The sequence below is a fragment of the Parus major genome, chromosome 24 (assembly GCF_001522545.3).
Source record: "Parus major isolate Abel chromosome 24, Parus_major1.1, whole genome shotgun sequence".
Classification (NCBI taxonomy): domain Eukaryota; kingdom Metazoa; phylum Chordata; class Aves; order Passeriformes; family Paridae; genus Parus; species Parus major.
In genome coordinates, this window is record NC_031792.1 from 4,594,990 (window position 1) to 4,619,156 (window position 24,167).

At 51.5% G+C, this 24,167-nt stretch overlaps 1 protein-coding gene across 1 annotated transcript; it reads left to right on the forward strand.

Annotated features, from left to right (window-relative positions):
* The first annotated feature begins 956 nt into the window (after window positions 1–956).
* Window positions 957–24,167, forward strand: SNX19 (sorting nexin 19). Its single transcript, XM_015649860.1, has 11 exons — window positions 957–3,182; window positions 3,490–3,628; window positions 4,128–4,228; window positions 4,377–4,496; window positions 4,739–4,869; window positions 6,060–6,156; window positions 6,304–6,490; window positions 8,538–8,667; window positions 18,817–19,001; window positions 19,717–19,804; window positions 20,572–24,167. The coding sequence occupies exons 1-11, from the start codon at window positions 1,659–1,661 to the stop codon at window positions 20,690–20,692; spliced, it is 2,823 nt and encodes a 940-aa protein (XP_015505346.1). The 5' UTR covers window positions 957–1,658; the 3' UTR covers window positions 20,693–24,167.

Below are 24,167 nucleotides of genomic sequence, written 5' to 3' on the forward strand. Positions count from 1 at the left end.
ACACGGGGAAGCAGCGGAAAGGCCCTGGAAAGTTTTGGTGGTGAGGAGTTTTTTAGCACCAAACACAAATATCTTTAAGAACAAACAAATCTTGCAGCAACACCTTCCCAAAACCTGGATACAACCAGATCTCTGGTGGCAGTGGGGACCCTCCTCAAGTCCCCTGCTCCCTAAAGTGGTTTTAAATGAGGTTTTTTCAAATTTCTCTTACGTTTTTGCAGTGATGTCTCATTCCTGCTGCCATCCCGTGTTGTCTTTTTTGTGGGGTCTCCTCCATGGCTCCATAATCCACCTTGGGGAATCTCTTCTAGAGAATTTGGGGTCTCCACAGCTCCTTAGTCACACCAGGAGAAAACTCAGGTGTATTTTTGAACATCCACAGAACGTTTAAGTCCAAATTCCTTCAGGAACAGCTCCAACACTTCCCAAGAGCTCTCACATCAGAGAATCTACACAAAGCCCCTGCTCCCCCAGTCCTGGTACAGCTGAGCAGCATCACCCCATTAATTACTGCATGTAACGATCCTCACTCCAACTTCACCAATCACAGTTATTATTATTATTGTTCATTATTGAGGTTACAAGGCTCAGGTGTTTTCCAGGGGCTCAGAGTTGCGTATTTGCATCAGCAACACAACGTCTTCGTTATTTTAAATAGCAGAAACCTGCAATTTTTTCCTAGTTTTAATGCCTGCATAATAAATTCAATTTTAGTTCATATTCATACAATAAACAGAAGTATTTATCATTTAAAAAACTATGAATATAAAATTCTCCTTTCATGCTTTTCCTAATGCATATAAAATAAAATTTGGGGGGGGTTAAAGCTTGTTTCGAGCGGCTGAGAGATTTAATAATTTTTATCGTTATTATTTTTTATTTTTAGTGCTTGGCTGACGAGAACTCCGGTGAGACCTCCGGTCCGCTGGGGGGCGCTGGGGGGAGGCGGCACCGGAAGCGGAACCGGAAGCGGAAGTGGTGAGCGGCGCTGCGGAGGCCCGGGCGGTGAGCGGGTCCCGGCATGGTGGGTTCGGGGCCCCGGTGAGTCGGGCCCGGGGGTCCCGGCACCTGCAGGCTGTATGTCGGCGCTCGGTGAGCGGGTCAGGGCGGTGAGGGCTTGACTCCGGTGAGAGACCCACTCCAGTGCCCGCTGAAGGGTCCGTTCGGTCGAGTCCGTGTGGTTGGCCGATCAAGGTCCCGGTTTGCGGGGCTCTGTGAGCCCCAGTGCCCAGGCTTGGTGGGATCCGTGCCTGTGCCCGTTGAAGGGCTCAGCTGTGCCAAGCCCCAGCGCTCGGCGAGGGCCCGGAGCCTGATGAGGAGCCCGGTGTGGGGGTCTTTAACGAGCCCCGGTGGGGGAACCGGGAGGCTGTGCCCCGGAACCCAGTCAGGAGTCCCGGGCTGCCGGGCTGTGTGAGCCCCGCTGTCCGGTGAGGGTCCCGGTCCGGGAGTTCTGACCCACCCAGGGCCCGGTGAGGGGTCCGGATGTGCTGGGCTCTGTGAGCCTCAGTGCCCGCTGAGGTTTCGGGGTGGTGGAGCCCCCGATCCCCGCTCAGACAGCCCAGTGTGGGGGGTCCTGCCGGGCGCTGGAGCCTGGTGCGGGCCCTGCCGGCCCCTGCCCAGCCATCCCGGCTGTGACAGCGCCCCGTGCCCGCCCCGCCATGCCGGCCCAGGGCCCCGCGGGGTCCCGCCGGCCGCTGCTGGCCCTGCTGGTCGCGCTGGGCTGGCTGCTGGCCCTGCAGCTGCTGCTGGACCTGCGGGCGCTGGGGCTGCTGTGCGGGGCTCTGGCCGTGCTCGGGGCCTGGCTGGGCCCCCCGGCCCTGGGTCCCCGCGGCCGCCGGCTGCGGCTGGAGCGTTTCGTGAGCTCCCTGCGCGCCCCGGCCTGCAGCCCTGCGGACGAGGGCCGGCTGGAGAAGGAGATCGCCAGCACCGTCCGTAAGGTGGTGCGGGATTTCGTGGCCTCCTGGTACCGCACGGTGAGCAGAGAGCCGGCCTTCGAGGCCGAGGTGGAGCGGGCCATGCTGGGGCTGGCGGCGGAGCTGAGGCGGCGGATGAGGCGGGTGGACCGGCGAGCCCTGGCCCGCCGCCTGCTCCTGCTCTGCGGGCAGCACCTGCAGAGCTTCCTGCGGGCACGGGATGCCCTGAGGGCCGACCCCAAGGGCGGCCGGACGCTGTGGAGGGAGTACAGCCGGCTGGCAGGGCCGCACCCCGCTCTGCTGAGCCCCGCAGCCGAGGTGGGCTGTGCCCGGGCCGCTGTGGACACGCTGCTGCGGGCGCTGGTGCCGTGGCCGCACCTGGAGACACGGACAGGACGTTTTGTTGTGGTGGAGCTGGTGGCCTGCAACGTGCTGCTGCCGGCCATCAGGAAGATGTCTGATCCCGACTGGATCAACCTGCTGCTCATTGGGGCGTTTTCCAAGAAGCCCCGGGGTGGGAAGCCCCACCCTGCACCCCCGGTGCCCGACTCCTTGCCTTTCCCGGCACAGACGGACGCAGCTCCCGCCGGGTTTCCCCCGTCCCCGAGGGTTGTGGAGGGGCTCAGGAGAGAGGCAGGGGCTGCTGGAGAGGAGGGAGAGGAGGTGAGCAGGTCATGCCATGCAGAGGAACCCTTCCTGCGCCCCCAAGCCCTGGGATCGCTATTCCCGTGTGAGGGTTTGGAGCTGGAATCCCCTGCGCCTGACGTGGGCCAGGACATGGAGCTGCTGGCTCCCTCCCCCGCTGGAGAGCTCCTTGATGAACCCCCCCAGGACTCCTCTGTACCAGAGGGACCACCTGTCTCAGAAGATGGCACAGGGGACCTGGACCAGGGCCCTGGCCCCAGCTCGGATGTTGGCCTGCTTCCCACCTCTGCTTTGAGCTCCTGCCCTGACATCCAGATCGAGCCAGCTCTTGAGAAGGAGGAGGAAAGCCCAGCTGTCCCCAGGAGGTTTTCCTCACAAAGACCCTCCAGCCTGGGGAGAGATCTGGGGGCAGCAGAAGGCCCAGCACAGTTTCCCCCAGAGGCTGGGCAGAGCCTGCCCCTGCTCTCATCCTCCCCAACAGCTTCCATGAGCACGTTCAGCTTCGAGCCCCTGAGCAGCCCCGACGGGCCGGTCGTCATCCAGAACCTGCGGATAACCGGGACTATCACGGCCCGGGAGCACAGCGGGACCGGCTTCCACCCCTACACCCTGTACACCGTCAAGGTAAGGGGCCCACATCCCTGCTGCCACCTGGGCTGCTGTTTGGAGCTGAGGATTTGCTCTGTGTGTGTCTCCACAATAAATTTTGGCTGGTAGAGGGGAAACACCGGGCACCGTGGCTGTGTGGCATAGGGATTCCTGTGGGGCTGGTTGAATCTTTTCCTGCTTTTGCTCCATCATGATTGGTACCTTCACCTTCAGGGAAGGGTTGGCTGAGGAATTGCTTGGCAGGGACTGGGGACTGGGGGCCCAGCAGGGAGTGGGATTGTTTTAGGACGTGTCAGGATGATGCCTTTGCCTTCCTCTTCAGTATGAGACGGCCCTGGAGAGCGAGGCCGTGGGCAGCCTGCAGCAGGTGGCTTACCACACCGTGAACCGCCGCTACCGCGAGTTCCTCAACCTCCAGACCAGGCTGGAGGAGAAGCCGGAGCTCCGCAAGTTCCTGAAAAGTCAGTGCCTGCAGTAGCTGTCCAAGAAAATCCTTCTCCTTCTTGTCTCATTCCCTGTTCCTCTGCTTCAAGGGTTTCCTGCCCTGCTAGTGCGGCTCTGGACGCTGGGCTGTGTCTCCTGCCCACATCCTCCATTGTTCTGTGCAGAGCTGGCTGGAGGAATGATTTATCTCTTCTGGAAGCAAATTCCAGTGTTTCAAAACATTCCTCTTCCCATTCCACAACAGTTGGCTTTGTAGTTTTGCTCCATAACTGTGGATAGAAACACTGGTGTCTGTGTGTTACCTTGGGCTGATGCCAGGCAGTGTGTGGTGTAGGGATAGCCTTAATCATTAGAGCATTAAGGTTTTAATAAAAACTAAAATCTGTATTTAGATTTTAAGATTTAAATTTTTAATCTTGAAAATTTTGAGATTTTAAAACCTAAGATCTTTTCAATTAAGGTTACTGTAATTTTGCTGTTTTCTCAGCCTTGCCAGTGGGTTTGTTTTCTTTGTAGACATCAAAGGCCCGAAGAAGCTATTCCCTGATCTGCCATTTGGAAACATGGACAGCGATAAAGTGGAAGCCAGGAAAAGTCTGCTGGAATCTTTCCTGAAGGTGAGATGTCTGTGTGCCCCTGTGAGCTAAAAGCAGAGCTCAGGACAGCTTTGTGCAGGCAGTGGAGCACACCATGTCTCTTCCACATGACATGATCAGGTTGGGAGCTCGAGTCTGAAATGATCTAAATCTCCATCTGTCCTTGCAGCAATTGTGTGCAGTCCCTGAGATTGCAAACAGTGAGGAGGTGCAGGAGTTCCTGGCCCTCAACACCGACGCCAGGATCGCCTTTGTCAAGAAGCCCTTTGTTGTCTCCAGGATAGACAAGGTGGGAAAAGTGGGGAGCTGCTTACCTGAGCCCTTTCCAGCTTCCCCCAGAGATGCTTCCTAGGCTTCAGTGTCTCCTAGGAGCCAAAACCCTTTCGTTGTAGCTGCCCAGAAACCCATAAAGCTACAGAGGGTCAGAGCTCATGTAAAGAACCTATTTAATAGAAAATTCAGTGCAAGTCTCAAAACTCCTAATGTATTCAAGTAACAGTCCAGTAATTAAAGGCAGTGCTGGCTTTGCAGATTGTTGTCAATGCCATCGTGGACACCTTGAAGACGGCGTTCCCCAGGTCAGAACCCCAGAGCCCCACGGAGGATCTGAGTGAGTCGGAAGTGGATGGGAAATCCCAGACAGACGGGAAGAAAGCGACCAAGTAAGGGCTCCCTCAGCTTTGCAGAACAAGGAATTCATGCATGAACTCAGCTCATGGTGGGGAAGAACTGACTTGATGCCTTATGTGTTGGGTAGTAAATTCTGTCATGCTCTAGCTGAATTACTTTCTCCTTCCCCTGCTGAACTCGGATGTTTGAGCTCCAATTTATCTAAAGGGTTTCCCAGGAATGCTCAGGTTTCCACAGAAGGTGGGTTTCTTCCTAAGGGAGCTCTGAGGTGCTGCCATTTGCCAGCAGAGACACTAATGCTCCTAAGGAATTGCTTTTTAACCTTAAAATACGCATTGCTTATGTATGCAAGGAGTGATTGCAGAATAGAGCTGTAAATTATCTACCTGAAAAGTTCCCTTCTGCCTCTCCCGTGTGTTCCACACAGTGGCCTTGCCCAGAAAACATTTAAATAGATATTTATTATAGTTATATTGATTTATATTTATTATATGTATAATATATTTATATTTATTGTAATTATAATATTTAAGATAATTTCCTTTATGTTCCTCCCCAAATGTTGGTGCTGCTGCCAGTGCCCAGCCTCATTGTGATTGTCTCATCAGTGATTCTTCCCTCACCAAGGAAGGGAAGATTTCTGCACAAGTATGGCTTTTTCTTTCCAAAAAGTGATGTTTTGCTGGAAAAAGCTGCTTTGGACAAAAAGACAAACTCAAAAAAGACAAGTTTGGAACCATCTTGGCTGAAAAGGACATTCCTTAATGATAAACAGGCTATTTTACAATTTGTCCCAAAATCCCAGTGTCCTCTCATATCCTCCTTCTTATGAGTGTTTATAATTGGATTTCACAATCCTGCTGAGTGTATTTCATCTCAGAGGCTTTTCTGAACACTTCCCTGTGTGTGCTGCACTGCTCACACCTTGCTGACATCTGCCTACATCTCCCTGTCAGCTTCTGTCTAACCCCTCCCTGTGGAATGCTGGAAGACCTTGGCTCAGCTCAGGTATACATGGGGAAAAGTGTTTTAATTGTGTGGTTTCACTGCCATCTCTTAGTTATCCTGGAGGCAGGTGCTTTTTTTGAACCACTAAAGGTCTAATCAGATTTCCTAGCTTGGATGTGGACAGCAGTAACAGGTTGTGGAGCTTGGCTGAGGCTGGAAGAGTCATGACTCAGCCTGCAGAGAAAACTGACTGTGCCATGGCTCTGCTTTTCAGGTCCAGGCTGAGGTTCTCATCCAGTAAAATCACTCCAGTGCTGAGTGTGAGTGAAGCTCACGACAGGATCGTGTACTCCATCAGGGAGGGCAGCGCTGTAAGTTCAGATCCTTTGTGATCCTTTCACAATCCCAATCACTGCTCTGTTTGGGAATGATCAACATCCACCAAACCCAGGAGGTGGGAGGTTGTCTGGGCATTGCAGACCCCAGGCAGGCTCTGTGACACTAACATGCTTTTGTAGGTCTCTGGCAGCCTGTCACTGGCTGCTATGGAATCCTTCATCCAGAAGCAGGAGAAGCTGCTGGAAGCAGCCCCCAGCAAAGCTCCTGAAGGCGAGGGAGGCAGAGGAGCCAAGGAAATCTCTGTGCAGGAAGAAGTGGATGGGCTGAGCACAGCAGAGCAGGGAGCACATGTGGACACTGACTCTGGTGAGCTCAGCCCCTCAGTGCTTGAATTTCTCTCCCTCAGTACTTCAGCAGCTCCAACATCTGCAGGTTCAGCTTGAAAAGTCTTTAGGACCTGTTTTCCTGCCTGTTGCATCTTGATGGAAGGGAAAGCTAATGAGGTTTTCCAGTAATTGCTTTGGGTGTTGTTGCTGGTGTGAGCAAATTGGGTTTTGGCTCAGTTGTGTCACTGCAGATCTTCACCTTGCTGTGCTCAGCACAGTCACTGCACAAGGAAGTTTCTTAAGGACATGCTTCTTAAACTGGCAATGTCCTAAAATCAAGCTCTTACAAACTAAAAATTGGCCAAATTACAGTTTCCTGGTAGTTTCCAGTTAGCCTTGATATGTCCCTACACTATGAAGGGACCTTTTAAGATTTAAGTTTAGATAGATTTGATGGGAGTAGCACAAATGTAATCTCAGTTCAAGGAATGATATTCCATTTCAGATTCTAGAACCCTCTGAAGCACAGGGCTGCCCCAGAACACTTACCAGATTATCCTGAACACATGCAAAAATATGTTCTCTAATCTTTTTCTTGGAATAGCTGAGCTGTATCAGCTGGAACTTCCCAAAAGTTTCTCTCCAGTGGTTCAAGTTTGGCAGGCTCTGACTGAAAGCACGTGTTTGTGACAGGATAGGCCTGGTGTTCTGAAACCCAGCCTGTGCTACCAGCTTTGCCTGTAATCTTGGGACACATGCCGTGGTTTTGGGGAAACAGGAGTGGAGTTGGAGGCCAGGGTTTTGCACAGAGCAGGCCAAGTTAGCTGAACTCTGAGGGAAATGGAATGTCCATGATCTCAAATGCTTTCAGGTCTGGGATGCTTCAGGCTGGGCTGGCAGGGTGAGGGGAACAAACGTCTGGATAAAAAGGCAAACCCATGTCCCTGTCTGCTCATGGAGTGACTTCTGGGAAGTGGTTGGCCAGCAGCTCTCTGAGGAAGAGGATTGGGATGCTGTGGGAATAAACAGATTGCTGATGATGCTCCCTGTGTGAGGTTATGGGGAAGCTGAACAGCCTGCTCCAGACTGCACTGGAAAGTCAAGTCTCAGCTGGCAAAGCAAATGAGGAGTAATTTACGCATGGCCCAGAGCAAGAGGTGCCAAGTGCCCTGTCTTTTCCAAGTGAAATCCTGGAATTAATTAGTCCAGCTTTTAGGAAGAGGAGGAAAGGAGAGGTGTGGGGTCAGAATCCCTCTTCCCTTTCCGGTAGTAAATTGTGAGTGTAAATTATCTCAGTAGACAGAGAGGAAGGAAGATGAGGCATGAGGAGAGCCAAATTAGGGAAAGCTGCTGCACAGGATCTCACCTGGACAACAGAGCCGAGGCAGCAGCAGCCCCAGGTCAGGCTGGTGGCCTGGGAGGGGCTGGGGCAGCTTTGTGGCACATCAAGGAGCTTGTCCAGCACAACACCTCAGGGCCAAACAGCATGAAAGTAATTCCTTAGCAAGTAGAAACTGTTTTTGCTGAAGGCTCTGACATCCTCCTGAGGATCAGAGGGAGGTTTGGTGTCCCAGGTCTGTGACAGCAGAGATATTTGGGTGTGTGGGTTTGTGCTTTAACTGGTAAATCTGGGTTATCCAGATGTGGTTCATCCCCCTTCCTGCCAAGACTGGGATCTGCCACACGATGGCAGCCCACAGCCACCAACACAGCCTGGAAAACTGTTGGAAGAAGGGAAAGAAATGGGGAAGACCAGGATAACCAGTCCTCAGCAGTGCACCTCTTCCAGCCTACAGTCACCACCTGCTTTGTCACCTGTTTTGGGCACATGGCCATCCCTGTGCATGGACTGGGATTTGATAATCCCGCTGGTCAATGGAGAAGGAGCTGAGCCTTTGGTGCAGCCCTTGGTGGGAGACTGGGAAATCAGAGTGGGGAGGGCAGGGTCCCAGGCTGCCTGGGCTGCAGCAGGCATCTGTGTGTGCACGAAGGGCCAGGCTGGGGAGAAAATGAGTTTGGGATGATGCTTTTCACCAGATTTGCCCTGAGGTGGCTTCTTCTTCTGCCCCTCCTCTTCCTCCTGGCAGAGTCTGAGACAGCTTTGGCTGACCTGGCCCTGGACGTGCTTCGTTTGGTGCTGGTGGATCACTGGAGCTGGCTGTGCACAGAGAACATCCAGAAGGTCTTCAACCTGCTCTTTGGGACCCTTGTTCAAAGGTAAGGCCAAAGTCACCAACCTGGAGCTCCCTTTGGACTCACAGTTGGAAGTGGAGCTCGTGCCTGACTGCAGATAAATGCTGTGTGTGCATCAGCCAGCAAGGTTCTGTAAAGCAGGTGCTCCATGAGTGTGGAGTAAACACCTTGGAGTTAGTTCTGCACTAGGAGCTGTTTTCTCTGTGAGCTGTGGTGCAGACATCAGGGGAAGGGAAGATCCAGCCCTGGAAGTGGGAGCTGTGGCTCATGCAAAGGCAGCAGTGCCCAGCTCTGTCTCTCCAGGGAGGATTGGTCTCCTGATCTCTTGCTGCCCAGGGCTTCAGCTTGGTCCTTCTGCAGAAGTAGAATAAACAGGCCCAGAGAGCAGAGACTTGTCAGTGACAGCTCGGAGTGTGGTCTCTGCTCTCACTGCTGCACCCCTCTGCTCAGCCTGTGCCTGGGGCAGGGACATGGAGCAGGGACAGGCTGCCTTTCCAGCTGGGATGGACTTGCCAAGCTTTCCTGGGGCCAGTGCCTCTGGGTGGTAAGGCTCAAGGCCAAGACACACAAACAGAGAATTCCTGTTTTTTGGTGTAGGTTGGTGACTATCACTAGCTGAGGATGTGTTTTTTTAGAGTACAAGGGAAGCCTTCCCTGAAGGGCTTGGGAGAGCAAAGCAGTGCTTTTCCCACTCCTGTGCCCTTTCTTCTCCCACAGGCATCCAAAGCCAGCGTCAGAATGTGCAGGGCAGCTCATTATAACCGAGCTGGTAACTTAAGCTGCCCTCAGCAGAGATTGCCAGAGTGCTTTGAGGTCAGGGACTGCTGTCCTTCAGTCTTGGTCTGTGTGGCAGGAGGTGGGGGATTGTTCCCTCTTCTCCAGAATGGGCTGTGATCTCTTGGGAGCAAGCTGCAACCCAATCCGGGTGTGTAAGCACGGAGCTGTGAGAGCTTCAATAGGCACATCATCACCTCCTAATAAGCTGTGTCCTGGTCACCCAAGGAGCCTGCAGCAGCCACACGTGGCATTGGCATTTTCCACTAGAGAAGCTGGGATACACACAGCACATCCTGGCTCTGGAAGGTGGAGGAGCTCCCTGAGTCGTGCTGGTGGATTAGAGTGAGGAATGTGTTTGTAGCTGCTCCAGTTGAACAGGTCAGAGTGAACCCACATGTGCTGCAGGCAGAGCTTTCCCTGGGGGTGATATGGGGAAGTCCTGGCACTTCTTGGTGTCCCCATCAGTTCAGGGTGCACCTACAACCTCTTGAACAAACCCTGTGTCTGTGCTGAAATCCACACGTTGAGGCTGGCTCTGCTCTTCTTCTGGGACAGTCAGGAATCCCAGGGGACAGGGGCAAGAGCTGCACGGTGGGGACTGACCTATTGCCAGGAGGATGGCATTGCACCTGGATTGCTGCAGGGAACATTTTCCTCCCATTTCTGCTGCCTGTAGTTACCTCCAGAGTGGCAACTGGGAATGGGGAGCCTTCCTGCTGTTTGCCATTCACCCTGTCCCTGGGACTTGTACTCACTGGTGGCCCAGGTGGTCACCGCTGTCCTGAGCAGACCAGAAGGTCTCTAGCTCAGAGCTGCCTGTCCAGGGACACTGTGGATTTGGTGACATTGCTCATCCATTTAGTTATTTACAACTTGATCACTGCTTGGCCAGACCTGGCACTGCCATTCTGGCTGGCACTGTGTCTGGGGACCCTCTGCAGGTGGGGAAAGTACCAGAAACTCTTCTGGGAGCATCTGCTGTTCAAGGAATTGTTGCTCCTGCCTCAGAACAGGCAGACAAACGTGGGACAGCAGATGGATCAGTGTCTTCAACCATTGCTGGTCACAAAGTATGAGTGGGCATTGTCCCTTCAAGAGACAGATCCTTCCCTGTTCCTGTCAGTGCTGGGTTAGGTGGTGGGGATGAAGAGGAGCAGTCCTGGCACTGTTCTGTAGGGGCTGCTGCTGGATACTCCTCTGCCAGCTTGTATTTGGAGAGCAGGGGCTGCTCCTGCTGCCTTCTTGAGCTGCAGGATGATGGTTCTGCTCTGGCACGAGACACTCGGTGCAGAGTGATAGAAATGACCACAAACTGACAAAACTCACACCAAGAATGAGATCCAGCTTCTCCCAAGAGCCAGTCCCCCTCTTCTTGGAGGACTTTCTCCCTTGGGCTGGTCGTGCTGTGCTGTGACCACACTGTTACTGATTGTGGGGCCTCCCAACCTGCTCCATTCCCTGTTCTCTGCAAGGAGCATCCCACCACACTCCTCCTTCCCCCCTTCTCCTCAGCTGGGATATCTGGAGCCAGGCACCATCCATCAGTTCCATGGCAGTGGGAGAGGAAGGCTCCATGACCGAAAAAGGGATTGTTGAGTAAAGGGCGGCCGCGTGTGCGAGCCCGGATCCACACTGCGCTCATCCCATTATGTAACAGGGAGTGATCCTTTTTTGGAGCTGAAGGGAGAGGCGGATGGAGGGGAGTGGGAATGACCCTGGGGCCGGGGATTGCTTCCAGCAGCCTCTCTCTGCGTGCCGGGGCCGTGCCTGTAAACAAACCCCGCTCCCGCCTCTGTCCGGCTCCGCTTCCCTCCCCGCTGGGAAGGATCATCTCCTCCTCCCCTGGGAGGCTGCAGCAGGAACCTGTTGGCAGAGGGGGGGACATGGGGCTATTCTGGGCTCCGGTGTTCAGTGTTAGAGCCAAGAAGCATTTGGAGAATCTGGGTGCTTTTTAGAGCCTTGTGAGTCAAAGAAGTGTTAAAAATACACAGCAGACATTCAAACCACGCCGTGCTGTGACCCCACACCCTGCCCTCAGTTGTCCCCAGTGGCTGCAGGTCTGGGGTCTGCCAGTGCCCTGCAGAGCTGTGGACAGTGCTGGGGCCAGGGGGACAGCCACCACCTCTGCTTCCCCTTCCAGAGGGGAGCCCCAGCAGAGTGCCAGCATCCCAAGGGTGGACCCAGGAGTATTCAGGGGCAGATCCTGGTCTGTAAGCTTCTCCTGGCTCTTTCAAATGCAGCACAGCAGAAAGCCATGGCCAGCAAGCACTGAGTGGGGGGAAGGTGTCTAATCACAGCCCAGCTGTCTGTGCCCTGGAACCTGAGCAGGGCTGGGACACAGAGTCTGTGCCAGGCTAGGAAGTGCCTGTCCCTGAAAGGAGCATGTGGATCTACTCAGGCAGCTTTGCTGGTGTCCTGTTCCACTGGGCATGAGTTAAAATAAATGCAAATCATCCCTGCCTTACCCACAAGCTCAGCACTGCTTGGCTTCCTGTTTGCTTTGGGTCATTCCTGTGTTCCTCCAGGCTTTGTCCATGTCTCCTCATCCCTTGGCAAAACTGGAAGATTTAAGGAGGTGATATTCCAGGTGTGAGCTGTAGGTGGAGAACCAGGGATGCTTTGAGACTGACTGCAGGTGTCCATCATGCTTTTGAGAACTGATTCTTGCAAGTTCATGCTGTTACCTTGGTGTTGGGCTCTTCTGGTGTGTTGCTGTCAGGCTGAGTGTCACAGGCACTTGTTAGTCAAGAAGGTCTGGAGCTTCAGAGAGCTGCTGGCTGGGTGCTTTTTTCTCATTTTCTCTTTGGTTTTCTTTGATCTCTGTGCCAGCAAAGAGCCCTGGCAGCCACCTTGATCCTCTTGACTGGAAAGTGCCACCAGCAAAGAGTGGTGCCTGACCCTCTTCAGTGTCCCTGAGTGAAGCTGGAGCAGCCAAGCAGCCCTGGGCTGGCAGTGCTGGGAGCACAGTGGCCGTGGGCAGGGAGTTCTGCCAGCCCTGGGGCCATGGAGGGGCCGTGTCTGACAGCTGAGGGTGCTCCCACCTTCCTTGGCTTCCTGGCTGCCAGGTACCACTCCAGCCTCAGGCAGCCCCTCTGAGTTTTGCTGGCAGAAACAACCAGGCAGAAATGCAGTATAAATGCAGCTGGGGCATCTAAATCCACTCATTCCCCTGGTTTGTTGCCTGGGGAGTGGATTTGGGCATGTTTGATGAGGACCTTTGCAGCTGCACACGGAGGGGCTGTGCTGGCAGGCCCAGGTATGTGGCAGCAAAGTCCCTGTCCCTAAAAACCAGCCTAAAAGCAGTGTGGGAGTTGGGAATTAGGGGAACCAACCTCATGGCATCTTACTCCTCCTTTCTGGATTTGCCTGTTTGTGTTGTAGCCGTGAGGAGCAGCAGGAACTGCAGCCTGTGGTATGTCAGTAAAAGCGATTTCAGGACTCTGTGTGTCTTCGTGTGTATATGTAAAGTAAATAAAATCAGCTTGGAAATGGGCCTCGATTCAGTTGTCTCCAAGCACCTGGAAATTTTGGATCTGGCTTTGAATCTCTGTCCCAAACAAAATTTTTTTCCCTCTTCTAGAAGCAGCATTCTTCCAAAAACAGCCACTAGAATGAAGCCAGCACTCCATGCTTTGATAATAATTGCAACATTATTTTAACTCTGATTCTGTTTCAACTGTTAACCATGCCAACTTTCTTCCTGGATTTAAAAAAGCTCAACAACTTCCTATTTCAAATAGAACAAAGAAGAAAAGGACTGAGGGGAAGTCATGTCTCCCTGTTGGTTTTGGTTTTCCCTGGTTTTAGAGGGGTTAATAGTGGATTTATGTATTTTGATTCTGAAGTGGGCTAATGAAGCAATTGTTCCAAGCAGGGCCTGGCTGAGACAGCCTGGCCTCTCCCTGGGGCACCACTGGGAGCTTAATTGGCTCAATAAATACTCAAAGATGTTATCAAAAGCCAGGATGCTTTGTGAAAAATCAAGGAGGTTTGGGGACCATTATTTTAATCACGTACCTTTCCCCCCCTTTCCTGAGCCTCAAGGCATCACAGGAAGATCTAGGTTGGGAAAAGCAAAATCCAGAGCAATTTGGTTAATCCACTGCAGGGTGAAGACATTGGAGTCCTGGGAGTTTCCATGATTGCTTCTTGCAGCAGGTGTGTTTTGAGGGAGCAACACATAAAATGGCACAGAAATCCCAGCACCAAGGGGTGGTTTCCTCCCTGCAGGGATGAATGATTGCCTACAGAAGAGAATGATGTGGTTTTTTTTCCTCTCTGCCCCACTGTAAGATGTCCTGCACATCTCCCAGAGCTTCTGCCTGGGTCAAGCAGGTAGGAAAATCCCTCTGCCCTGGATGTCCCCAGCCAGGTCCAGGACAGGTTATTTGCAGCTCTAAAGGTTCACAGGGCAGGAACATTTCAAGGAGAATTTACTTTGTGCAGAAGTTTAAAAGGCCTCAGGATGCTTTGTGTTCTTTGATTTATGGAGGGTTTTTTTTCCTTTTCTTTGCTGTTTCCTTCCTCAGCACAGGGACAGGTGTGAGGTTGATTTGAAGGTGCTGAGCTGAGCGTGCTGCACGTGTTTCTGCAGTGTGGAGAAGGTGAATTTAGGCTCAGGTAACAGGTGCTGAAAGCTGAGCCTCAAGACAAAAACCCTCCATTTGTGTTTCTCAGTTCTTTCTGTGCCCACTGCAGCTTTATTTTCACAAGGTTTCCTCAGAAGGGTTTTGCAGTCAAAGCACTGAAATGTTGCTCCACTTGAAGCCTTGAGTTAAGGATAATCTTGTTATCCTTATGTTATAATTATCTGAGGAGGAATTTGGGGAACAAGAACTGGTAAGGCAGGGATGGTCTGGTGATTTAAGCACCAGACTTTCTTAATTTCAGAGTCATGCTTGAATGCCTCTTGCTTTCCAGATGTTGCTTTTTTTCTTCAATCCTTTTCACTACGTTGGTCCCACAGGCCTTTTTTGAGCTTCTGGATATCCACACTGTATTCCTTAGGGAAAGGGGGGCCGTGTTTGGGGTGGGCAGCAGTCAGTGTTGAGCTGGACATGCTAGTTCATGTATATTTTAGAGCTGTTTGTATTTATACAGCTAAAGCAGAGAGGTTTTCTCCTCTCTGTTGTCTTCTAGCCTGGCCTTTAGTGTGTTTATTTAAATCCTTAAAACCCCTGGGTTTGAGGAACAATTGCTGTTGCTTCAGATTTCAGTTACAGTCAGCATATTTAACTTGACTGGTCCTTAGCTCAAGGGATCTCAGTTCTTGTCCTCACCTTGATGGAGAGCAGAGCTTTACCCACTTCTGACAGTTGTAAGTCTGGAGAGTTTTACATCTCTTAGTACATCTTTAATGTCCAGACTTGGCAAATCCAGCCTGTCCAGGCTTTGCTTGCTGAGCTGAGCTCTCTGGATAGTCCAATTAAGTGAGTGGATCCAGCCAGGTAAAACCAAGCCCATTGAGAGTTCCTGACCCCCAGGCTGCCTTCCCTCCCTCCTAGCAGCCCTTGTTGTTCCCAGGAGCCCAAGGAAGGCCAAGGTTTTCACCCCCCAGGCATTGTTTTTCATTCCCAGGGCCTTTTTATCATAATGGACCCCATCAGCTGACCTTGGAGTTGCAGCTTAAACCGTGGCATTAATTTTTCTCTTTTTTAGCAGCCATTTCATCCCTCCACCAGCAGCTATTTCAAACAGAGGTCCCTTACAGCATGGGCAAGTTATGCCCCTCCAGATTATCTTCCAGGCCTCAGTAGCCTTTGCAGTCTGGCTCTTTGCATTGGGCACTATCAGAGCATTCTGAGCCCAGGAGATCACTTTATCTATTTCTGGTCTCAGCCTAAGTGTAAGGAGATGGTTCTGTGATGGGTTTATTTTTTCTTTCTAATTAAGGCTATTTCTTCATGAAATAGCAGAATGAAAATAGTAACTCATCAGCCATCCAAAAATATAAATAAAAAAATAAGAGAGGTCTATTTATGTTTCTTGGTGGATTTATTTCTACCTGGGAGCAGCGTGTGTGTGCTTTCAGTGTGGCACATGAATCTCAAAGGCCTTTAATAGCACAAAAAATCATCTGTGACCTGCTGGTGAAGGTCAGCTTTGAACCAGCAGATATTTGGAGTTCCTGAGGTGTTAATCTCAATCATGGTGCTACAAGTCTGCATGATGGAAAGGTCAATTTGCCATTTTCTGGGCTTTACTCAGGTAGGAATTTTCAATAAAGTTGGTGTGGCTCTCTCTGAGTTGCAACTGTGGGAGTTGAGGGGGCATTCTTGGGATGTCCTGTGCAGGGCCAGCAGCTGGACTTGACTTTGCTTGTGGGTCCCTTCCAATTCAGGATATTCTGTGGTACTGTGAATTACTTTGCTCCTCATGGTTTAAATGCTGCTGGTGTGGCCTCTGTGTGTGTTGGAATGGAATGTGATTCCCCAAAATGGTTGTTGATCGTTGACTGTGGTTGAGAGGAGGGAGGAAAACTCTTCATGGCAGGTCACTGTGTTCTGAGATTTTCTTTTGAAGCCTCAGCTGTTCTCCCAGAGTGGATTTAGAGCCACATGGACCAGTCTTGACAGTTCTGCTCTTCCCAGTGCCTTTGGAATGGCTCCACACATGGACAGACTGGCAAAAGGGAACTCTGAGCTTCAGTCTGTGTTCCATTTGCACCTGCCTTTGGTTTCTCCTTTTCTTGTCCCACTTCCTGTTTAGTTCCTTGATTTTTCTTTGTAAACTTTGTGGGTTTGGATGCTCCTTCCCCAGCTGTCTGAGCACCGTGTACTGGGGCAACTTGGCCTCTTCTCAGGAGCTGTGCAATACCCATGGAGCCATTCCCAGATCCTGCCCTCTGCTTCCCAAAGCTGCCAGCCTAGGGAGGAAAATCCATCAATGGTGTTTCACAACTGTGGCAATCCAGACCTGTAAGCACTTGCCTGCTCACAATCTGTGCAGTGGGATCACACTGAGGTGTTACTTGGGGGCCTTGTTGCCTCATTCCAGTGTTTTCAGGGATGTTGTTTGTGTGGGGCTTCCAGCATTTGTCAGTTCTCACCTTGCTCTTGAGCTGTCTGGAAACGTGTGTTATCCTCTGTAGGTTCAGCTTTCTCTCCACTATTAGCTTGATTTTTTTGCTATTTTAGGAATGTCCCTACAAAAAAAGCTTGTTCTTTGCTTTCTGCAACCTTTTAAAGGCTGGAAAGTGGCTGATGCTGTGATGAGTTTGGAGTAAATGCTCAGTGTGATCCCCCTTGGTGCAGGGGTGACTCTGCAGCTCTGTCCCCAAGTCTCTGAAGTTCTGTTCCTTGTCAGATGTTTTCTCAGCTAGGAGAGCAGGTTGTGTAAGAAAACATGTTAATGAAAAACCATGTTAATGAAAAACCGTGTTAATGAAAACTCCTGCCCCTAGAGAAGTCACAGTTTAACACTTTAATTTGGTTGGGAATAGCCGGAGGGTTTACCATGATCCAGAGTGTTAAAATCTGCTGATGGCTGGAGATTAAAACCCTTTCCATTTTATTCCCAATGTGGCTTTTCCCAGGCAGGACTGGGATGTGACATTCTGTCCTCTAGGACAGGTGGAAGGTTTGCAGCTCTGGCATTACCTCGCAGCAGTGTCTGTACTCCGTGTCCGTGGTGATACTGAGCATGAGGGATGCACTTCCCCATTTCCAGTGCCAGTCCTGGGAGCACCAGGAACATCACCTGTGTCCCTTGCTCTGAGACATTCCAGCCCTTACCACTGCACTGAGACTCCTTTTCAGGATTTTAAATGTCCTTTGCTTTCCAGCTGCCATTTCCTAGGTGTGCATCCCTCAAGAACTGCTGTTTGCACCTCATTTCCTGCTGCCTAAAGCCAGGCAATCCCATCTCACATGATGCCAGCCTGCTTCCTTTGCCCTGCTTACCTTTGGGTGTTGCTATTCCCCACTCCCCAGCTGTGGGGAAGGACACCCTTGGCCCCAATGCCTCGCCCAGGAAGAATGCAGACAGTCTGGCAGAGCGCAGGTTAAATAAAGTTTGCCTTGGCAGGGCTCTTGGATGTACTCGGAGCTGCCGGGGCGTAGTGGTGACGGAATTGCAAGCATGAACACCAGCTGCCAAGAGGAATGGGTCTCCTGGCCCTGCTGGCTGACTCCTGTCCTCTGGGAATCTTGAGGAACTGGCCAAATCACAAGTCTTTTCCCTACCCCAGTGCCGTGCCGACACTCCCAGCTTCGCTCCGGAGCCTCGCGCCAGTGAGGCCAGCAGTGCTGCACCCCGAGCACTGCTAAACCAGGGAACCATCCATCCTGTGGGATTCATCCATGGCCTCTCCTGACTCTGAGGGAAAAGATTTTAGGCAGTTCAAGTCCTGACTGATGGCTGTGGCTCGTGCTGGGACATGGGAAGTGATTTCACATCTGGGCAGGAGGGTCCATTCATGTGGTTGGTTCAGGAACTGCCTGGCCAGCCCTTGAGTGGTGGGGACACAACATCCCAGTGCAGCTGCAAACACCTCCAAGCCCTTTTGTGCAGCAGGGATTTGGGGGTTTGCAGGTGGTTACTGTAGAAAGGGCACAGTCCTGCCCCAGCAGGAGGGACCATCAGCACTTCAGTTGGGTTTTGGATGGGAGCAAAAAAATTCTTGGCTGTGAGGGTGAGGAGACCTTGGCACAGGGTACCTGGAGAAGCTGTGGCTGCCCCATCCTTGGACATGTCCACGGCCAGATTGGATGGGGCTTGGAGCAACCTGGTCTAGTAGAAGGTGTCCCTGTCCAGGGTGGAATGAGATGAGCTTTCAGGTCCCAAAATCAAACCATTTGGGGATTCTGTTGTTTCACTGCTTGCCATCAGAGGTTGGAGCAGGACTGGGCAGCAGGGCTGCAGGATATTCATGGTTTGTCATCCTTGCAGTGTGTTTTAGTCTCCAGGAAAGACATCCTTGACTGTATTGGTAGCAGAGGGACTGATGAGAGGAGCAGAGGCTGCCAGAACAGGGCTCATGTCCTTCCAGTCCTTCTTGAGGGTTGTCTGTAGTTAAACACCAGTTCCTCCAGCTCTATCTCAGGTTGTGCTTGGAGACAACTCAGGAGCTTCAGGCCAGATGTATCCCTGAGCTGGGCTTCCTTTAGTGACCAGTGATTCACTTGGGCTCCTGTGATTAGCAGGGTGATGAGGCTTTTCGTGGCCTTTGCTTTTCCCATTTGTCTCTAACACCAGAAACATATCCCATTTTTGGTGCATGGAAAACTCGGCTAATAAATACTTGTGAAAATCTTGGGTGTACAGACATGAAAACTCCATGTTAACAAACCCAAGGAAGCTGATTCACCCCTCCAGGGCTCTTGATGGGTGGAAATATCCCAACTTGGTCCCAAGCCAGACTTTTCCTGACCTTTCTCTCTCTCCCTGTTCCTGCAGGTGGCTGGAAGTGCAGATGGTCACCCTGACCTGCACCCAGCGCTGGGTCCAGTACCTCCAGTTGCTGCAGGAATCCATCTGGCCTGGAGGAGTTTTACCAGCAGTGCCTAAACCCCCCAGGACAGAGGAGCAGAAGAAGGCAACAGCAGAGCAGGCCCTGCAGAGCCTGATGGGGATCCTGCCCAGTAAGTGTGTTCTGGAGATTTGTCAGCTGCCCTTGGGATGGGAAAGTGGCTGGGGAGCGCTCCAGTGCACTGGGATCTCTGGAAATGTGGTTCAGTGCAGAGATGGAGGCTGCTTGTGCCAAGGCACTGGGGAACCTTCATGACCCTGGAGGTTTGATGGTTTCCTGCAAGCAAAACCCGGAGTTTTCCAGTTCTGGATAGTTTGTGTAAGGATTTGGGAAGCAGCCCAGCTCAGAGGGAAGGGATGCGTGTCTGTACAACTCCTGTGTGTAGCCAGGCCATGATTCAGTGCTCACAGTTCTGCTCCAGGGCAGGGCTCAGGACAGCTCTGCTCCCACCTGCTGCCAGAGGGTGCCATGGTGAGGAAAGTCACCATGCAAAGGCTTTGCCTTTTCACTGGCCTGAAATCCTGAGCCCAGCTGCACTGGATTTCCCTCTCTTGAAGTTTGACACGGGGACCTTTGGCATTAAAGCAGCTGCTGCCTAATCCATGTGAGTGCAGTCTGAACTTTTAACTCCTTGATGTAGTGTAAAGGGCCCTCACTGTCCTTTGAGAATGAGAAAGCACTGTTGGTATGTGCCCTTCTAGCCAGGAATGCTTTCCTGGCACTCCCTCCTGTCCCAGCCTCAGAGCACCATTGATTCAGCACCCACCAGGAGAAGACTGACCTGTGGAAATATGCAGTTCCTAAAGCTTTGTTTCCCACACTTACAGATGTGATCCAAGAAATCCTTGGGACCAGTAAGTGTCGGATGAGCTGGAACCTGGTGCTGGAGTCTCTGAGCCAGCCTGTGATAAACAGGTATGTGATTGTGTTCTTTACCCTGGTGGGGTCTGAGAGCTGTGCCCAGGGTTTCCCAGTGCTGCTTGGCATCAAATTCAGCTTATTATTCCAGACTTGCAGTATCAGGGAGCATCTGCATGTCCAGGACCTCAGTGTGGCTGTAGATTATTGAGCCAGTAGCATTAGTTATGTTGTTTGGCCTGCTTAGTTAGTGGATGTCAGGGAAGTGAGACAAATCCTGGTTTAGTTTGGTCCTGGAGGAGCTGGAGATCTGTGTAGGGGGTGTTTCTGTCTATTCCCAGTGCTGTGAGTGGAAGATGAGGGTTTGGTGATGGACAGCAGAACACGAGGGTCAGACTGGACATCAGGAGGTATTTCCTCACTGAAAAGGTTGTTAAACATTGAAAAGGGCTGCCCAGGATGGTGTTGGAGTCCCCATCTTCTGAGACATCCAGGGAACATCAGGACATGGCACTCAGTGCTCTGCTCTGGTTGACAAGGTGGGGATTGTGCACAGGTTGGACTCAATGATCTCATTCTTTTCTGTCTTCAATGATCCTGTTAAACACATGTTTTGCTCCAGAAGATGCATTTGTGTTTTCTGTGCTGCTCAACAGCTTCAACACTCACTGGTCTGGGGGAGGTAAAAAAGGCTGGACCACCTCTGCCAACATTTCTCCTGGGGACCCAGTATTGTTCTCTCTCCCCTGGAACACTCCTTCCTAGTGCTGGGCTTTCCCTCCCACACCCTGACCAGCCTGAGATTTGTCTTTTCTCCATTCCAGGCACCTGGTGTTCTGCCTCCTGGACATTCTGCTGGAGTTCCTGGTTCTGAAGGAGCCCGAGGCTGCAGCTGCCACACCGTGTGCCTGCAGTGGCCTGGACAAAGGTGTCCCAGCACTTTAACCAGGGCTGGTGCCCCAGCAGTGGAGAAGTGCCACAGGCATGGAGGGATTGGATTTTCAGCCTTTATTGAACGTGCCTGGAAGCTTCTTGTAAGGAATTTCTCCAGCCAGTGCTAAATGAAGCTGCTTCCAGGCTTCTCTGTTCCAGCTGGGTGGTGGATCAAACCCAGAGTGGGGGGTCGAAGATGTTGTGCAGCATCTGTTCCATTGCTGACCTGATGGAGAGCCTGGAATGAACCAGCCTGACCAGTTGAAGGATCCACAAACCCCAAGGGCCTTGTCCTACCCTTCTGAACATCTCTGACATCTACAGGCAGAGAAGGCAGGCGATTTGCTTTTGTGCAGTGCGGTCCACCTGGCACTGAGAGAGTTGGTGTGATGGGATCTTGCTGATGAATGTTTCTGCAGGTGAAGGGAGGTGCAGTGCTGTCCCTGCTGTCTGAGCAGCCTGCCCTGTGCCTGCTCTGCACCACCCACAGCACCAGAAGGAAGATGGGGAAAGGATGGAGCGTGGAGATGTGGCCTGAACTTCAGCATCCAACTGCCCAAATACCTGGAGGTGAGAGCAGGGCTCAAAGGTGCTGCCCTGCCTTAGGGACACAGATCAGCTGCTTCTCCCTTCCACTGCTCTAGTTCTCCACTGAACAGCAGGGTGCAGGCAGGCTGTGATCCTGGGAAACAGACTCTCCTCTGGCTAGGGAGGAGTGGTAGCTTGGCTGAACTTCAGGATTCACTTACACTGTGCTTTCTGAGTCACCTTTTAGTCCCTAGGACAGTCACCTGGAAGGCACAGGACAAAAGGAGCTGACCCATGTGGGACACAGCAAGTAAATCAGCTCTGGATCATTTACTTCCAGCTCAGGAAGCTCTGGAAGAGGAATGAGTACCCTGAGCCCAGGGAGAATCCTGGGTGTGTGTCATGGACAGGCAGTGGGTTAGACCCCAGCAAAGGGCCTGTGAGCACTGCATGAGCCCTGCTGCTCATGGCTGTGTCACTGGGCTTTGCTTTGCAGTGCTGCTGCTGCAGCAGCTCCATGCAGGGCTCTGGAAAGCTGCTCAGGTCATGGAACGTGGATTTGGAGCTGCTTCTCCAAGTTGTCCAAGACTTGAGTGGTTTTGTGAGCATTTAATGTTGCTCAGCAATCAGGTTCCTGTGAGTGCAGGAGGACTCAGAGTGCACCAGCAGACCAGTCTGGTGACCTTTGGTGTATTTTCTGGGAGAAACAGGGGCTGACCAGTGCTGCTGTGGCTGCTGGAGGTGTTCTCTGCAGATCAAAGGAGACACCACACAGGATCATGAGTAGTGTCTGTGCTGCAGGACCAGATGGGTTCATCTCTCACAACCATGGAAGAGTTGGTTCTGCATGCCTGCAGTTTCTTGGAGCTGGATGCTCCATGGTGTGTTTGGACAGAAGGCATTTTAACTCCAACATTCTGCTCTTCCCAAAGGAGCTGCTCAATAATGGATACACAACAGTGTGAGCTACTCTGTGCTTCTGCTGTGTGAAAATACAGAGAGGGATCATTTCGCTGCAAGCAAATAGATTTTTAGGGAGCTGTAAGGACATCCCAAGAGCAGGCAGAATCCAATGTCATGAAGAAAATCAATTCTGCATCACTCTTGGAGCCATTTCTCTGCAGGGAGGATTTGGAGGTGGTTGGAGATGGAATGGAGGATTGGCTACCTGCTTGGAGAAGAAAAGAGGTGTTTGCTAAGTAATTTAAGAGTAGCTGAGGTAGAGATTGCTTTGGGATAATCCTAAATGGCCAAGCAGCAGTCTGGGAAGCAGGACTCAGATATATCCTTAAATATCTGCTTGGAGCAGGTGCTTCACCTTGTCTGTCACTGCCAGGCTCCTCTTTCTCTCCTTTTTCCTCCTGTTCCCCTCCTTTTTCCTCCTGTTTCCATTTCCCACCCCGGGAGGGGGACAAGGCCCCATCAGCCAGAGATGATGCAGCAGAGCCCTGTTACACTTGGTGACTTCCCAGATGTTCCTGATGCTCTTGTTTGCTGTTGCTTCCTAATTAATTGTGTGGCTTTGGAGCACCAGGACTGTGGTCTGTCATTGATTAAGGATAATATATAAAATTTATATATAAATATAAAATATAAGAGGCTTGGCTGAAGAGGATCATGGAGAGCAAATTATCCATTGCCAGCTCCAGGTTAGGGCAAAAGTCTAAAACAGTCCCTGCACACACTGGATGTTGCACTGGAAGGATGAGCTGACACTTCTCCATTGCCAGGAAGCCCAAATTCTCCCTTCTTTTAACCCCCATCTCTGAAATGATGCAAATGACTGAATATTCAGTCCTCCAGGTGAAAACAGTGTGTGATTACTGCCAGTTTGGGAGCTGGTGCAGCAATGATTTGGGGTTGTCCCAGCAGCAACATCCCATTCTGTGTTGGGGTACAAAGAGCTGGGACAGAGAGAGGGAAAGGAGATTGACTTCTATCAAGGCAGAGAGGATTTGGGAACAGACCTAAGGAGTTTGAATTGGAAATTGGTTATTTTACTCTCCAGAATCTCCTTTCTTGTCTCAGATATGAGGGGTTTGAGCCCTTTCTCATGCTCTCACTGGCTGGGCTTCAAATTCCCATTCTCTCCTTGGGAGATGGTAGTGCAGCCTTAGAGCTGAGGGGAAGTGCCCAGGAGCAAATAACCCCTCTCTGCATCGTGTTGTTAAGGAGTAAAACAAATCCAATAAAAAGCTCAGCTTTTCCTTTTACTGTGAGTTCTTTGCCTCAATGTGATTTTGGGATTAAATTGAACACAATGGTGGCAGATACAAACTTCTGCATTCAGGTGGGCTGAAAGTTTATTTCCATTGGACTAAGACTAGAAAAACTGCTTTGGTAAAACAAATAAAGTCGACAAAAAAACTTAAGCTCACACAGTGTGTCATATTCCCAGCAAGCTCCTTTTTTTCTGCAGGAATTTGTAGAAGGAATTTGCAGAAGGCTCCAGCCACTTCTCTAAAGAGCAGGTGGTGAGAGCAGCCAGATTTGATCTCAATAAAGAGTTGCAGCCTTGTGTCACGTTAGGTAAAGAGCAGTACCTGCCTCAGGTGGGTGCTCAGCTCTCCCTCTCCAGGTCCTTCTGGCTGTGTGTGATCTGCCTCCAGCCCTCCACTTGCTGATTTTCTGTTTCCCACTGCCTTAGTTTCCCACACCTGTCTGGAAGCTTCCTGGAAGCAGGGATTGGCCCTGTGTATGGCTGAGTGCAGTGGTGCAGAGCTCCAAGGTGTCACTCTAAGCTAAATAACTGTTTAACTGTGTTTTTAGGGGAAAAAAGTCCTGCCATGCACTGACTCCCTGTCCTATTTCCTGTACCCAACCCCTTGTCTCAGCTATTTGTGGTGCTGTTGGAGTCTGTGTGGAATTGTGCTGCCTGGAAAACCCATTTCCTTGTTAAATGGGGAGCAAACCTTCACTCCCATGTACTTGTGTGCAATAATACTTTATTTCAAACTTA